The sequence below is a fragment of the Coccinella septempunctata genome, chromosome 4 (assembly GCF_907165205.1).
Source record: "Coccinella septempunctata chromosome 4, icCocSept1.1, whole genome shotgun sequence".
Taxonomy (NCBI): Eukaryota; Metazoa; Arthropoda; class Insecta; order Coleoptera; family Coccinellidae; genus Coccinella; species Coccinella septempunctata.
In genome coordinates this window covers 27,681,954-27,699,604 of record NC_058192.1, presented here as the reverse complement: position 1 = coordinate 27,699,604, position 17,651 = coordinate 27,681,954, and the positions used below count along the sequence as shown (strand labels likewise).

The window sequence follows — 17,651 nt, the reverse complement described above, 5'->3', positions numbered from 1 at the left end:
TATTAACTCATATAACTCAAGTTATTTTGTAAAAATCAAATGAAGTAACGCACCTTTAAAATAAATATGACTTCAATTCTTAATACATGGTAAAGTTTAACATATAGCTAATTTAAGGTGGTGCAAAAGTTGTCTTCGACGGTAATTTAGTCAATAAATGAAAAACTGCAGTTCCCCAGATGGATTGTGTTCATAGGATGTCCAATATTTTTTCATTATGTAAAAAAAATTATCAATTAGTCGCTGTTAGAAGCGAGGCTAGAAATAAGGCAACATAATATATCGTTCCGATTCATAGCATTTTTTATCTACCTTGTCAGAATTCCGGCGATAGATATCTGCATTCCTGCCGGATTTCTCTTTGAGGGCTTCAAGAGTCTGAGGCTGCAGATCAGTATCAGGAAAGTCCTTTAAGATATAACGCCCCATTAAAATTTAAAACAGTAATTTTTGAAGGGAATACTGGATGATTAAAATTTCAATGGGGCATCAAATTTTAACGGACTTTACTGTAGAATGGTTCAATAAATTAAAATGCAGCCCTGGGAATTTCTGTTTTGGTTCGTTCAGTTTGCACAGTTGCTTCATGTTGTTATTGTTTTTTTAATCACATATCTATGGCTGTATTCGGGTTCGGCTTTCTGACAGTCCGAGAATTGTTCTAGGACTGCGCAAAACTGTTGCGCCTTAGTAGCTGTATTCGGGTTCGGCTTTCTGACAGTCCGAGAATTGTTCTAGGACTGCGCAAAACTGTTGCGCCCTAGTATTAAATCCTCTGCGCAGTTCTAGAACCATTCTCGGACCGTCCGAAAGCCGAACCCGAATACAGCTAGAATTAAATCCTCTGCGCAGTTCTAGAACCATTCTCGGACTGTCCGAAAGCCGAACCCGAATACAGCTTATGAGTCTGAATTCGACCAGATGAGGTTAGAGAAAATCGTTGAGCAATGAGCATGGCTATGTGACGCTCGCCGTTCACAGCACTACAGCAGGCGTTTAACCCGCGGTATTCGACCCGTTCATTTTGATTGGGGCGTGAAGCACCGGAGCAGCTAGCGTTCCTTTCCTCTGCCCCCTCTTGCACCAACCGAAATGCTGGTGCACGTCTAGGGCTTGAAGCCCGTAAACAAACTTTTTGGTTATGTTTACATATGTCAACAAATATTAGTAGGAGACGTGTATTGTTGAAATTTGTGGATTAATACTATAAAAAGGCTGTAATACACCTTATGGACCACCTAAGATTGATTTTTTCGTCAATTGAAGCTGTCAGTTAGTTTTTTTATTGAATAAATGAATAAAGAATCAATGTTAGATGGAATTAGAACTGAATGATTTTGAATGAAGATAGGATTCGTTCTTTCAGGTTTGAAGATCATTTTTGTTATGAATGCATAATTTTTAGAGATCGACCAAATGAATAAACGATAAGCTTCAGTTTAGTAACGCCCATCAGTGAAAATGTAGCATTTCATTTCAAATAAGTTGATATTTCACGTACTTCAGAACACTCTTTACCTACTTCTACCAAAGAAAGGGTAGAGTTTTCCCGGTAAATCAAGTTTTTCAACCAAATATTTGGCAATAGCTCTCGAAAAAATAGTGAAACTTTTTAATAATCAACGACTTTAACGTCAAACTGAAAACAAATAATCCAAAGAACCGCGAATCCGGACTTGTCTCTTGTCATTTTGCTCAACAGCTGATCGTCCAACTCGCTGCACGGAGTTGGTGCATTAATAACCGTTTTATTTGGGAACAGCTCAGGGGCGAGAAGCTCGGAGCTGTACCGGTGCATGAAGCACCAAAAAGAAAGCGCTCATTGTAGAAAAAATAAGGGCCGATGAGGTCTCCAGTGTGGACACCATATAATACATTAACTTTGAGCGGGTGCCCCAGAAGAGATTATTCTGCTATTTTATGAATCTACAGAAATGGAAATGAAAATAAAATCAGAATTATAAGATTTTCATTAAGAAGTTATTAAACCACGACACGTGTTTATTGTGTATTCTGCTTGTAATTCTGTTTTCAATTCAATCATGTATTTTCCTCGGTATTTTCATTAAGTATCGGCCGCATCAATTCAATAGACGGAAATGGGCCTAGTCGCTTATGAAGATTTTTTTCGACGAAAAGTTGTATTCCTTGTGGTCGAGAATCAGGATGGATTAAGCGCAGGATACATGCGCTTGTCGGTCAAGGGATGTGTTCACAAACTTACTCCGAGAGAAGAGTATGAGTATGGCCATGCTCAGAGAGCATACTCTGAGGAACTAAAAGTACGTTTGTGAGCGCTTCGAGTAATCAGAGCTTGCTCAGTGTAAGTTTGTGAACGCAACCAAGGGCTAGCTGCCTATGCAGTGCATGCAATTTGTAAGGGAACATCTTCAAGTCTTCTACCAAAATTCTCTTTAAAGACCGCCGATTGACGTCCAATGGCGCGGTACGTAGTTTGGTTGACACCCCGGGGTCATCTTCAGTCAGAGCCGCGATTTTCTCCGCAGAACAGCTAATCTGGTCTGGGGCCACTGTTTCGTTGAGTACAGCTGCTCAAACTCTCTCAACATTCTAAGGATTTCCCACTGTTCGCCGAGGACCAGGAGGTATTTTTGAAGCTATGCTACACCTTTTGCTCACAATTCCCGTATTGTTTTAGAGCCGACTAACATTGAAATTACGATGGAATGAACGCAAAAGTGCAACTACTAATACCTATATCCTCATTGTAATAAAATGGATGGGACAAACCCAATTCAAAATATTGTGCTACGCTGACGATGCGGTTCTCATAGCAGAGAATAAGGACGACTTGCAGCGACTGCTATTCGAGCTAAACCAGGTCGCTAAGGAATATAATATGAGCATCTCGATATCGAAAACCAAGTCTATGACCATCAGCAAGGAACCGATACGATGCAAACTAGCACTAAACGACCAACCCATCGAACAAGTGATGAGTTTTGAATACCTGGGGATAATAGCTTCAAGCAGCCGAAACACATATGACGAGGTGAAAGCACAAGTGAATAAAGCAGCAAGAGTGTCTGGCTGTCTGCACAGTACTATTTGGAAAAACAAATGCATGTCGATAACCAGCAAGGCAAGGATCTACAGAACAGCAGTGAGGCCCATCCTCACCTACGCAGCGGAAACGAGAGCGGACACTAGCCGGACGAAAAGAGCACTACGAACAACCGAAATGAGGACCCTGCGAGCGATCGCAGGCGTTACACTGTGCGACAGACAGCGAAGCAGTGAGATCCGGGAGCGGTGCGATAATATGCCAGATGTCGTAAGGTGGTCACGAGGGAGAAGAAGAGAATGGAGACAGCATGTAGAGAGGATGCAGGACGATAGACTCGCCAAAGCCGCATACAAGGAAAAACCGAACACAACTAGACCCTTAGGAAGACCACCGAAGAGATGGGCTGACTCCTGGACTTCATCGTCACAGGACATCGAATGAAAAGTTGGAGAAAACAGGCAAAAGGTAGAAGAAGAATAAAATGGAAACTCCTAAGGTTGTTGTTGGAGATGTTCCTTTCATAATCGGTAGAGTCTTGGCAGTCACCCTGTATTATTAGGTATGTGATGAATGACCACAGGTGAAATATTGTATGAACCTTCAGGTGTGCACAAAAAAATCCACTGCTCTAATATTACAGTTTTCTATAAACTCATCCACCAATTTTCGAGAATGTAACACAATTCTTCTTGTAAGTACATCTCTCAGGTGAAAAATTATAGATGTAAAAATCTGAATATGATCATATCCCAGGATGATTTTACTGTGTATTATTCAAAATGTTAATAATGAAAAAACAACTTCTGAAAGAAATTTTAAATTGTTCTAATTAGCTTTATTATTATAAACGATGCAAGACTAAAGAAATTATTGCTATAGTGCTCAATATTGTTACGAATAAAAACAATGGCTCTTGTTTGCTTTTGCACCCACCTTAGATTTTTGTCATGCATAACTAATACAACCATAAGGAATTAGTTGCATAAGTTGGTACATTCACTTCTTTGTGAATAAAATACACCTATGCTCCTGTTAAACCACTATGATACCACTCTTAAGCTCATTCGATAACTTGTGCGACTTCATGAGTAGCATTGCGAGGAATGACAACAAAGAAACTTAACTTGAATTTATACTTACTTCCGATAATGGCTTGATTTTAGTATGTAGGATAAAGTTGAATTTGCATAATTCACAAGATCTTGTATCGGAAGCAGCTAACCATTGTCTAAGACACGACTGGTGCACATATTTTAAACTACCAGAACAATAGCAAGGGGACAACAAAGGATTATCGAGGTCAGCTTCACAATGGCATATTCTACAAATGTCTCCGTTCGAATTAGATATATTAGAAGATGAATCGTATTTGTTGCATTCTTGTTTTTCGGGAGGCATACCACTAGTATTCACATCACAATTAATTTTCACTTTTATGAATTGCTTTGGCATTACAACAAGTAACTGAAATTTCTCACATCATACTTTAACTTCACTAGATATAAATCGCAGAATTATTGAAATACCTATTTCAAAAATATCAGCACTCGGTGTGATGATTTATAAATAATTATAAATAGAACCAGTTAACCATTACTTTTTGACAAATTCATTACATGGGATTATTTGACAAACAAAGCGTACTTTTGGACTACTGTCATATGAGCTACATATCTATATATCTTTTTTCTTCCCCATGATCATATTCAATGCAAAAACTTTGAATCGATAGAACTAGTTTTATAGGAAGAAATTCCATGCCGATTCCATTAGCTGACACAACAACTTCCTCCAACTTTGGTATCTGAATAAAACTTCCCTGGAGCAAAATAAATACTCTTTATTTTACTCCGGAATTTCTATGATCAATTTTTGTTTGTTTTCTTTTCCATGCCAGATACACGTTTATGTCAAAATAACAGCTAACAGAACAGGTCATTGTTTTATGGCATAAGTACAGTTAAAATTTTGCCTAACTAGTTTTATCAACCTAATTATGTGAAAATAGTTTTTGTAATATAAAAATGGCATTTTTGTGCCCTGTGAGAATACGAAGGGGGAAAAAGAAAAAATGTAAGTTGGATAACCACTAATTATTTCTGAATAATTGGGAAATTCTTGAACTGGATTTCAGTAATGAGTGCATCATGTACTACTTCTATTATTTTTAATTGTAGCCTCTTCGGTGGATTTAGATAAAGAAATTTCAAGATCTAGCACTGGTCTTAGTCCTGGAATGGGAAGAATAACTGGTTCTGCAAGCATTGAAACTTTAGTTAGGGTAGGAATTGAAAAAGAACATGGTCTTTCCCCCGATAGTAAAATGATAGTTCTACATGATTTCACCCCATGTGTAGATGATGAACTAGAAGTGAAAAGGGGGCAGGTAAACTTCATTAATATTTTGATATAATAGCAATGTCTAGGGTTATGAAAAGGTTATAATTTCATTTTTTTAGATTGTTAATATACTCTATAGGGAAAATGACTGGGTTTATGTAATTGGGATGGATTCTAGACAAGAAGGTTTTATTCCATATTCCTACTGTACGCCCTATAATAGTGATTTAGCTGACCATTCTGTGAAAAAAAAATTGCCAAGAGAAAGACAGCCTACTTCTGGTGAAAGCTCTGATGCCAACCATGACTGGTAAGATATAAATAAATATTGAGTCCTAGAATTTATCACTCATATTAATAAGATAATAAACTATTGAGGGATATTAAGGAATGCTGATTAATATAAACTGTTGATTTTTCTAGTGATGTAGTAGGAATTGATACCAGTGATTGTGAATCAGTGGTAAAAAAACAGACTGCCAGTTCACCAATTAGTTTGAACTCTGAACCATTTTCTAAGGATCCTTCAGGCCGCTATATTGTATTATATACATTTATAGCTCGTGATGAGAATGATGTATCTGTTGAAAGAGGAGAATTTGTCACAGGTATACTGAAAACAATCCTCATTATGATTCTTCAAATGGGAATAATTATTTATGAATTCATTGCAATGTGGTAGAATAAAGGTACAACATAAAATTGCAATTAGTAGATAATCAAACCATAGAAACTATGATGACACATTTCCTAGCTCTTTTTCAGAGAAACAAACCATATCCTCCTATGATTCTTCGTTTTCAAGTTTCATTCAATTCAAATAGTGATCTCGAAGTACTATGAAGAATAGACAAAACATTAGTTTCTTTCTTGAAACTCGTTTCCTCAGGCCATCTAAACACAAGGAATAATAATAATAATAAACTGTTTGTAGGAGATGGTTCTGCATGAGAAGTTAGCACAATTTTTGAGAAGAAGTTGTTCAAAATAGTGAAGGTTAACAAATAATATTAAAAAAATGTGAATTTTAAAGCCGACACTGTTCTCAGACAATAAGAAAATTTCAGAATGATTCTCATGAAAACCTATTATTCGAAAATTTTCTTATTAAATTCACACTTCTGAAAATAACAAAACCGCATATTCACTTCATATTTTCAAATTCTACTTCTTTTTTTCATAACTTAGGTTCAGTCTTCAATCTTTATATTAATCGATTTCAAGCGAATAACCTGGTCATCATTGGTAATTACCAACAATAACCAACTGCATTCAAGCGCTTTTGGTCATTATTGGTTATAATTCGTGACGTCATGAACTAGCCCTTGAACGTCATCATTTTGAACCGCAGATAACCGGAGATAACCATACGCGCGAGCTGGGTTAAACTTCTGGTTATTGAAGTGAGGTTAGAAGTTGTGAAGGGCTATAACCAAGGGCAAAACCAGCAATAACCGCGGTTATTACAGGTTATTCGCTTGAAATCGATTATTATAGACCATATTAGTGAGGTTAGGCGGGAAATTTGAATCGCGATCCATCCGTGGATCTGGTCCCTGAATTTCCTATGCATTTCTTATGGGACTAAAAATGTCGCGTACTTCTCGCCTGTTTTTGGATATTTTAGCGAGTTTCTTAAGATTTATTTCTGTTGGAATGTGTTCTATGATCCTTTCTTAACTAGTTGAAACCAAAATTTCGTAATAGAATGGTATATTTTTTCAATAATGGATCAATATAAAATTGGTCGGCAAGATCCATGGAAGTTTGTCGTAGCTTCATTTCGTTTCTAACCTCTGAAGCTGACATCATTCTAACGCGCAAGCGTAGCATGTCATTTTCTTTGTTACGGTTCATGATTGACGTATAGCAGAAATGATCTGCGACATACGGATATATTCCGTATAATAATGTGTTCAATTTTGATTTTAGGACATATAAAAGTATTTTGTGATGTAAAATGTACTTGGAAACAACCTCTAATAATTGCGGCACCCAATTTTGCATGTCTTTATATTAACATTTACTTCTAGCCAGCGATATTCCATCTTAAAGTCGATTCCTATGTAAAAAAATTTGAATATGGATCTCCCGCCAATTGAGTGATTCTAACCTCACTAATATGGTCTATTCCATCTTATCATGTGATTACTCCTTGTTAAATATACATGATTGCTATTTGGGATCTATGTATACATCTGTTTTATATATTTCTGTATTCAGATTTTCTAACTTCTGGCAGTGATAATTCTTCTGTATAGGTTTTTCATGAAAACAGGAAATATTATCTATATAATTTTTAGATTTCTCTTTTTCATTAAACGGTTTTGTGTTAGTTGCAAAAATCAGTTTTGAAAACTGTTTTTTTATTGAGCTTAGCACCAATTTTATCTGGATATCGAGCTTGTACATATACACATAGTTCTTCGATTGGTGTAGTGTTCTATCCTAGAACTTGTTTTGTTTTTGTTTTTGTTGGTGTAAGTACACTTCGAATTACATTTTGATATGAATAATTATTCTCTGGGCGATTCATGTACGCTTTTTTTGGGCGTGATATTGTTTGTTTATTAGTGGATTCCTTATCATTTGTGTGGAACATCTGATTTGGGGCGGGAATCCCTTAATAAAGGTGACCAAACACTCTCCATCAAGTTTCATCCATTGTTTCCTGGCCTCCTTTTGTGTGTATAGTTTGAGCCTCCCTGACAGGCCTCCGAGGAGTGAAGTGTGTATACCTGTTGCATAATTTTTCCTTTCTTCTGCTTTATTCACGTCATTTCATCAGGCCCGTTTGTTATATTTGCACCGATGGACTTTCTGCTAGAGTACGGTGCCTTGAGTTCTCTGGTTTATGCCAAATGCGTAAATTTGAACAAGTCGGACGTTGCTCGGTCCCAGATACCTGTATCTTGGACCTGTAGTACTTGTAGTCTGGCTGGAGGCGTGGCCTAGGCGACGATCAATTGTTGCTTCTATTGGAGTAAATGATGTTGATACATCCGAGTCACTCGGTGTGTTGCAGGAGATCCTGAGAGAGATTAAATTTTTGGTTCAGAAATATGAGGGGCCTCATGGAGTCTATATCTTTTTGTAGCCACTCTTTTACTTTCCTTGATCACAGCCTTTTTAATATCAGCAGAAAGATAACTGAAATGGAGAAGAGAACTAGGGAAAATTTGCTCCTTAAAACATCGGTGAAAACGCTACAAAATCGAGTTGATATACTTGAACAAGAACAACAAAATAAATCAAATAATGTGGAAATTTGTGGAGTCTCTGAATAGGAGAATGAGAATGTTCTCAATATAGTTAAGAGAGTTGCGGTGTGTGTTGGATATCCTATCGAGTCCTCTGAGCTGGATACTTCTTATAGAGTTCCCACCTTTGACTTGACCAGACCTAAAGCCATAGTGGTCAAGTTTCTCTTTAAAAATAGGAGAGAGAAGATAATACTGGCCTTATTGAAGTAAGTAAGGAACGGAAGGACTACAAGCACCAAAGTTTCCTCACTTTAGCACCATCTTTGATTCCAACCAGTTGTAAAAAATACACCTGAACGGATAAGAATGAAATAGATGTAAAAGAGAAACTATGATGAAGACGATGTAGAGGCGCTTCAGTGAGAATAGTAAAGAACCATAGACTAGTTTTTTATGGCTCCTTACACTTTTTATTTACATAAACATACCTGCAGTAAGTCAAACCATCACATCAAACACCACCAAGACAATATTGAAATAAGGGGCAATAGGAAATCGAAAAAACTCGAAGTCACTCGCTATGTTACACTAACACACATTGTTGTAGCTATCAAAGAATTAGGCTGTGTCGTGCAAGAAATAAAAAAAATTTTATTCTCATCCACTAACTCGTGAAAGTATCTTACTCACATCCAATGACGTAGCAATCACATAAACACATAGAAAATTTGAAGTTATTTTAAAATATCTCCATTACAACCTTATCCATTGTCTATGCTACTATGTCTATGTCTATGCCACTACTATAGATAATATCTCTATGGATATAATACAGGGTTGTGTTCACAAACTTACTCCGAGAGTAGAGTATGAGTATGGCCATGCTCAGAGAGCATACTCTGAGGACATAAAAGTACGTTAGTGAACGTTTCGAGTAATCAGAGCTTACTCCATGACTTGCTCAGAGTAAGTTTGTGAACGCAACCCACGTAACTATTCAAGTAGAAGAAGAGTTATGTTTTGAACCTTTATTCTACAATACTCGCAATGCATAATATTTTTGTATTAATAAAATTAGGCCTGATGCATAAGGGAAAAGAAAAACCAAGTAAACTAATTACGTCAGTGCTTTTTCATAATTTTTCTCCCTATAACTCCCATTTGTTGAATTGTTGAAAAATTGAATATTTTAGTTCTCACCAATTACAATTTTAGTATTAAATAGAGAAGACCCTGATTGGTATTGGATAGTCAGAAGTGATGGTCAAGAAGGATTCATACCATCAGGTTTTGTTTACCCAGCTGATAATGTGATACAAGGTAGGATGAGGACTTTATCACACTGGGTGCTTATTTAAGCTTTATGCATCATTTTCTTGCAGAGAAAATTTTCTATTGAACAAATATTACATATATATTTAAGATCAGAAATTATGAACTTCTTGTACTGAAATTTCTATTGAATTGATTTATTTCGATATGGATAAACGAAGTGAGAATATTTCCAATGAATTTCAATTATTTGAAAAACTTTTTGTTTTCCTGTTTTTTGAATAACAATAAATTGAAATTTAGTTAATACATACATCAGTATAATCATTCCGAATTCATCAATATTATATTTTTGGGCAGCTGTGTTATGAAGTGTTCAATCAATGTAACGATGTGAAAAAATTGTCTGGTTTAACTTACGGCTTCGCTCGCATTGTTACTTGGAACATTATGGAATTGTCATTGCAGTGCTACGAACGCATTTGTTGTCGCCAACACATTCGATTCATCTCTGTTAGGTGCGACACTAAGCTAGTGGCTTACATGGATAAATTTATATAAAGGGTGAGTGGGGAGGAACGCACCAAATTCCAGGTGTGTAATATACATACACGTAAAATTAATTTTAAAAAACCCATAAGTTCTTACACTATTCTCATTTGTTTTCAAAATACATATAGCGTTATTACAAAAAAACAAAATTTCAAACATTAACATGGTTTCAATTATAGCGCTGTTTTAACAAATGTTCAAAAATACCGCCATCAAGTCCTTCCAACTCACCCTGTATAGTCCATTCAAGAATGATTGGCATCTTGGGTGGCTATGGAAATTCGAACTAAATTTGGTAATAGCCCGTAAGTTAAGATTTTGTGTTGCGGAATTCAGGTTGGTATTTTAAATGAACATCATGGTTTTTAGACCTATTATATGTGAACCTGCACTGACCGACGATAATTTCAATTTTGTACTGCTATTTATATTCTTAATTTAATTGTACAAATTGGAAACATTTGTATCAATTTTGAATGCTGATTAATATGCTATGAATTTGAACATTTCTTCTTCTCAAATACTTCTGTATGTTATATTTATATATGTATTTCAGTTCTATGGTTGAAGCTACAGAAATTATTAAAGATCCTTTGTGATATTAAGCTCTGCGTCTGGACCTTCGAAACCTACTGGGATGTCAATCATTCTTAGGGACTATACTTTCCTCTCTTTTCGCATTGTGATTGGCGACACTAAGCAATCCTCTCACTCCAGTCTTTGGACAACAACATATGATAATTTTCCATTCCATGTATTTATGTTCCAAGCGTTTTATGACTTTATGGTGATAGGGCGAAAAGTACCTTATTTTAAATAGGGGTGTGGGGTGTAGCAAGAGCTCATCTTGAAGATCTCATTGAGTGCTATCTAACTCTATAATTGTTGATAACGCCGTACTTATTTCCCGAAAATAGACGGAGCCCACTTAATAATAAGTGCGAAAAATACAATTTGGAGCGGTTCAGTCCAATATTGAATTGCAATAAAATTACGCTCGCACTGGGCGATCGCATTCCTTGTTTACTCTTTTTCTCAATGCATTCCGTATGTTCGGAAAATTATTTTCTTAATCTGTATGTAGCCTGCTCTTTAGATTAAATACCTTTCTGTTTCAAGGCCAATAAATGCATGATTCGACAATAGTTTTATGCAAGTTCAGTTCTTGATCTTCTGTAATACCTAGATATTTGGTGTGAGCTTCTGGGAAATTATTGGGTCATAGAGGATAATGAACAGGGATTATATTCTCTACACATTTTCCTCATTTTCTTTATGATACCTTCCAAGTCATAAGCAGGGATACACCGGGGTAATCCCTTCTCATATTTGTTGACTAATGGTTGAGAAACTTTGGTTAGTTAAATCAGTGAACTCTAAAATACCTGGAAGTGTGTCGCATTGAATGGGAAGATGTTGGGGAACCCATCTCTTTCTCATGGTCCGGCAACCAATCGATTAACCGCACTTGAACGTCCCGGGTTGTTTTTGTTTTCAATAACATATTGTGTTTGTGTGATAGCAAAGTTCTTCATTATGGCTTCTTGAAATGTGTGGTTGAATAGAATTAAATTCTGAATTCGTGTAGTGTTTTGTTTACTTCCTATAGAAGTTTGTTGGAAGATTGTTGGAATTGTTGGGCGGCTCTTCTTTTATGTGCGGTGCCTTCTCCAAGCTGAGCTGAGTACATGTGGCTCATTGTTCTTTGGAATGCAGTTCGAAAAACTCAAACCATAAGTGTCCTCCCTCTCACCACAAGTGGTTGTTGGGTTTCCTAGGTTTGTTGTCCTTAACTCAGCAAGGTCACTTAGAGGTGAACAGAATATGTACAACAGTTTCATTGGTATTCTTGCACCAGCGGCACAAAGAACAGCAAGTATGAAGTTCGTCCCTATTTTTTCAAATGTTTATTGAACATATGGCCAGTCAGTGCACCCGTTATCAGATTGAGCTGCTTCCTCCCAAGGGCCAGGCGTTTCTTGACCTCAGGCTTACCGTCTGTTCCGATATTCCTGAACAGTACTGTCAGTATTTCAGAGACGATGCCTATTGGCCCAGTCGTTCGAGTTCTATTGTTATTCGATTGCTGGCCAGTAAAACCAGCAATATCGGAACAGGCCCTTAGAGGACGGTCTTCCAATGAGAAGCCTCTACTGGCTGAGACCATTACTTCATTCAGAGGAAATATTTCTGCCTAACCATCTAATACAGAAACTCCTGACATATGTTCGACAGATGGGAAGTGCCTGTTCCGGATCCATAAAAGCTGATTAAGCCAATGGTTCCAGTGTCCCTTCTCGTGTGCAGGCCTCCAAATAACTTGCGAAGCGATACCAGAGCCCAGCTCACGCAGAGCTTTCCCGCATTCTCCTACTCCATAAGTAGTAACTGACCTTTTTCCCAGAAAGGGATTTCAGTGCTTCCTGACTGTCACACCATATATAGATGTGTTTTCGGAGTATACTCTGCGGTGCAGGCAAGAACATATTCCATACAGTTCAGCCTGCATTAGGTACAGCCCTTTCCTAGTGGGATGGACTGGTTGAAACGAGGTCCCATAATCCCAATACCAGCCCCTTCGAACATCACAGAGACTTCGGTGAACCAAGTGGGACCTTGAGTTTGTTGTGGACCATAGATCTCTATCAAGAACAATCACCATGTATGGTTCGTTAAAGCAGAAATTCGTGCCGGCGCGATCCCTTCTATGCATAAGGGATGCATTGGCATCCTACACCATAGTGTAAGCCCTCGCATGCCTTCAAAAGAGTCCTTTATTATCACGCCATTGTGCTGCTTTCCAGATTCGAAGAGCTGTTTTCATAGCAACCTCCTTAAGGCGATGTGTACACGAGGTAAAATTAATAGAGACTCCATCGCTACCGTAGGGGTTCATCTTGGAGCGTCCATAATACTAAGTGCCAATTTTATCCTAAAATTTGAAGTTCTTTTAAGCTTAAAGCCTCCTTTAGTGTCATTTTCAGTAGGACTCAAGGAAGGTTTAAAGTTAAACAGACTCTTAAGTTTTATTATGATATGCTTTCCTGTGGAATTTAGACATTATGGTGCTATTACAGTCCTTCTGTATGGAAATCCACTACCAAGACGTGTTTGTTTCAATATGCCCCATCACCACATAATACTACCAGCGCATAATGTGTGGTTTGTAGGCAACCCTAGATCAAAGGTAACAATAATCGCAAGGCAGTAAGATCCGAGCCAGTTGACGAGTTTTGTTCTGGAAAAATTCTTTATTTTCTTTCTTTCTTTTTATTACATACTATTTGCAGTGATGTCTTGGCTGAACCTCTCCCGAAAAATAGGAGGTATTTCGATGTTAGGGAATTTGATTTTTCGTAGAAAGATAGTTAATTGTTTTTTCTTTGGACCATTATTGGTATCCAATCCAATCACCCTGGAATATTTATACTGTGCCACACGAAGGACATCTTCCCTAAAGTAAATTGTGTAATTAACTCCGTCATAAAGTGGATTGTTGAGGATAGAAGCATTGTTTTTCTTTCTCATTGAAAATACATGGCCTTGCCAAAACATCCTCCCTCGTGTTGGTTGGTATTCATTTACATACTATGTTTCCAAGTCTGTGTAAGTCCACGTTTCGCATCAGAGTGGATTGGTGTTTCTTACTGGGAGAGTGCACTGAATCGCAGTTTATGTTTTGTTTATTTCATTCTGGACGTTTTTTATTTCTGTTTGTTAATTCCCCAGTTTTTTGCTAGAAATCATAATGAGAATTTTGGAAGCACCTTCGATAGGCTCAGTTTAACATTTAGGGCATTCAAATAATTACCATTTAATTTATTTTCGTGATAGTTATTTTAATCAGTTAACCATACGATAAAGGCATGTTCTTGATGGCGTTTCAAATTATCAAACACTCCCTACTTAGGAGGTTTCCATTATATTTTCTTGTTTGGGTGTCGCTAGAACTCAAGAGTTTGATTGAGGTGGAATGTTTACAGTTTTTGAGGAACCTACCCTGTATGCGCGTCAGCAATGAACTGATTACCTTGATCACTCGTATTTTGATTTATCTTTTGCTGCACTGGTATTTTCAAACTTATTTCGAACTTTCGAAGGCGAACCTTTTTTTTTGAAAGTTGGGAAAACTTGGCTCGTCCTTTATATAAAAATCCATGATGACTTAAAAACTTTGATGTTTGCACTCGCCAAATCATGGATTTAATAAAAGTCCCTCACACAAATGTGACGAACCGCTCCTTCAAAACCTTGCATAGGGACTTTTTCTTAAAAGCCAGGCATCAACTGAATTATTTGAAAAACAAATTGTATGGTAATAAGTTCAAAATTTGACCTGAAATGAAAATCCGCCCATGAATGAAAATATCCGCGAAATTTTTTTTTCCAAGGATATAAAACAAACCAAATCTATATAATACTCGTGATGTATATATGGTTTTAGTTGAGTTTCATTAAGCTCAAGATGTCAAAAAGCAGAATTCATATTGCAACATCGCTCCGCGTCCTAGATCCTTGATGAGACTATTATTTGTTTTTTATAGGGAATGTTGCTGCCTTTTATAATTAATTTGAATGTCAGTTTGAGTTTTCAATTTTTTTAGTTTTAATCTTTGTATACATGATTAAGCTTTATCGAGATGATAAAATGATGGACTTGTAACAGCAGGTTCCATAAAATTCTCCGGAAATTTTACAAAATCTCTATCGATACCTACAGTACTTGAATCTTTCTCAAATAGAATTTATTTTGTGTCATTGAGCATGAATCTACAGACAACTATTGACAAGCATTAGGAGTCAAGAATGATTTTCTCGATTTCAAAACAAAATTATAGATTCGTATGAAATTTAGTGAGATATGTCAATCAGTTGGTTGAATTTTTGTGGAACCTGCTGTGATTGTGGTATATCATTCAAAAATAGTGTTATTTTTTTAGGCCATCTCAACTCTGTAACCAGTCAAAATCAAAGCTCAAATTTCGCCACAGGCAGCAATACTCATCATCAAAACCAAGGGGGTGATGATCTCAGATATCACGGAACTGAATTAGTTATGTTATATGATTATAAGGCGCAGGCGCCTGATGACTTGACTGTAAGACGTGGAGACTGGATATATGCAGACCTCAATAATCAGACTGTTGATGGGTGGTTATGGGCTTATGCTCCAAAAACTCGTAAATATGGCTTTATACCCAAAGCTTATGCTAGGCCACCGGCTATGACAAGTCTTTAAGAAACATATTTGTTTCAAAAATAGCGTGATATTTGATATTTAACACAAAAAGAGAATCATTAATACTTCCATTGACTGAAGACTGTCTGAAAAATCTGAAATGCAATGATGGACTACTGAAATGAAAAATAATATTAAATATGCTGTATTCCGTCCGTTAAGTTGCAGCTTTTTATGAAAATTATTCTTATTTTCAAACTGAGTAATCTCTCTTGTATCCATGAGAATTTATTCGTATTTATTTATATTGAGATCAGACATTTAGTGATAGTGACCTATTCAGCTAGAATAGGCTACAAAATAACAGTACTACATGTACAAAAAAAGTCTACGCTTGTTGTCTTTTTTTTTTTCATTAATTGAAGTCACTGAGAAGAGATATATTATCAGTGGTGTTTATAGTCCACTGAACATGGAATCCGTCCTTGGCATCAAAGCTGAATGCAAATAATTTTAATTTTCACTCTGTCTATATTGTGAAAAACATATCTTCTGAATTCTTCAATAGGTTGAATTTTATGGCTGTTCCATTTGTACTGTTAAATTGACATCTATACAATGGATTGCATTTCAGGTATTTCAGCTCTCCAAATGTTGCTCAAGCTATCTAGGGCTGTAATTAATTTGCCTTAAAAATAATTTCTTCTATGGAACTGGAATGATTGCTTCACTTTTTCAATTAAAATTTTACAATTGTATATTTTGCTGTTCTGTATTTTGTTGTATATTAATGAATATTTTTATATTCGACACTTTATATATAAATATTTCTATATAATCTTAAATGCAGTGATAAATTCTAAGTGCCTATTGACTAATATAATTGAAATAAAAATCTTATTTTTATCATGAGTTGTTTTTCATTCAGTAACATCAGTTTTGCGTTTTTCTATTTCCTTAGGCAACGTTCAGTTGAAGGAGTAGACAGTTTGAATATTGATGACCCTTCATTTTTTGAAAAATCTTTGAGCTATCACATTAGTGATTCCGGAATAATATGAATCATTTATTTATTTATTTGTTTATTTATTTAAATGGAGTACAAGACAGGATATGTTCAATTTTTAGTAAGCCAGGAGACTAATCACATTGATGTCTCTTTACCTCTTCAATATAGGCATTGAATTTGAATTGAATTGAATTTGCTGAAACAAGTATAATTGAAGAGAGAACTTCAACAGGATCTAAGTGCTCAAGTTTCAGGAGAGTGGAAAATTGATTCAATAATTTATGAATGAAAATCTTTATGATTTGGCAGATCTGTATAAATTTCAAAGTCAATACATTTGCACATAGTGTGAAAAATAACCAAATATCAATATTTCCAATATGAATGAAAACAAAAATGAAAAAATAGAAAATGGCTGAGTACCATTACATTTTTCATGGTAGTTAATGGCCGGCAACTATGCTGTAAGTTGGTCATGAACCACGTAAACATTGACTTTTATCTACGTTTGTTTATGTTTGTCCGTAGAAAAGGGAAACCGATGCCACCTAGTTGGTGCCAACATTCGATATCACTGCACAAATCCAAGAAGTGTCTGGGTTTTATATTTTTACAACTAAATATGGATGCGAAATGGCGATCGTTCGGCGAGTAGCTGTGGCCGCTAATGAACAATTTCATAGTAATTTCTGTGACTAGTACAAAAGATGTTAACACCATATTGTTTTCATATTCCTCCCGGTGCAATTGTCATACCATATGCACATTACATTTTCTTTCTCAGTATGTCGGAATTCATAACTTTTAAAGTGACACTCTAACGAGACAGTGGCGACAATTGTGGACGTTTTTCATCGTTTTTGCAATAACAAAATTTGGTCGGATTTGATCGTGACGTGACCCAATCAGCAGATCATAGCATTGTAATCTGTGTTTCTAAGCCGCCATTCCTATTATTGCAAAATTTCCAATTGTTGCCACTGTAACAGCCACTGGTAGAGTCACTGTTATAAATTTTACTGAGGTGCGCCACCTCTTGGGCCAATAACTGATCAAAATAAATGGAAC

At 36.3% G+C, this 17,651-nt stretch overlaps 2 protein-coding genes across 4 annotated transcripts in view; one reads left to right on the top strand and one right to left on the bottom strand.

Moving 5' to 3' along the window:
• LOC123311227 (E3 ubiquitin-protein ligase MARCHF8) overlaps positions 1–4,650 on the bottom strand; it is a 32,644-nt gene extending 27,994 nt beyond the window's left edge. For all 3 annotated transcript variants that reach the window (XM_044895063.1, XM_044895062.1, XM_044895064.1), the window contains exon 1: positions 4,169–4,650. In XM_044895063.1, coding sequence (XP_044750998.1) covers positions 4,169–4,480 — 312 coding nt within the window. In that variant the 5' untranslated portion in view covers positions 4,481–4,650. The remainder of the gene's footprint in view (positions 1–4,168) is intronic.
• Positions 4,651–4,914: 264 nt separating this feature from the next.
• On the top strand, positions 4,915–16,486 carry LOC123311434 (SH3 domain-containing protein Dlish). The gene is made up of 6 exons (XM_044895385.1): positions 4,915–5,101; positions 5,206–5,414; positions 5,488–5,678; positions 5,792–5,976; positions 9,787–9,891; positions 15,336–16,486. Exons 1-6 carry the CDS (start codon positions 5,053–5,055, stop codon positions 15,632–15,634), a joined length of 1,038 nt encoding a protein of 345 aa, XP_044751320.1. The 5' UTR covers positions 4,915–5,052; the 3' UTR covers positions 15,635–16,486.
• The last annotated feature ends 1,165 nt before the right edge of the window (positions 16,487–17,651 follow it).

Bases quoted from the DNA above. Each gene is read 5' to 3' on its own strand.
- LOC123311434 (XM_044895385.1), top strand. From the start codon at position 5,053: ATGGCATTTTTGTGCCCTGTGAGAATACGAAGGGGGAAAAAGAAAAAA. The intron at 5,415-5,487 runs GTAAACTTCATT...TCATTTTTTTAG, and splicing joins TAGAAGTGAAAAGGGGGCAG to ATTGTTAATATACTCTATAG. The intron at 5,977-9,786 runs GTATACTGAAAA...TTACAATTTTAG, and splicing joins AAGAGGAGAATTTGTCACAG to TATTAAATAGAGAAGACCCT.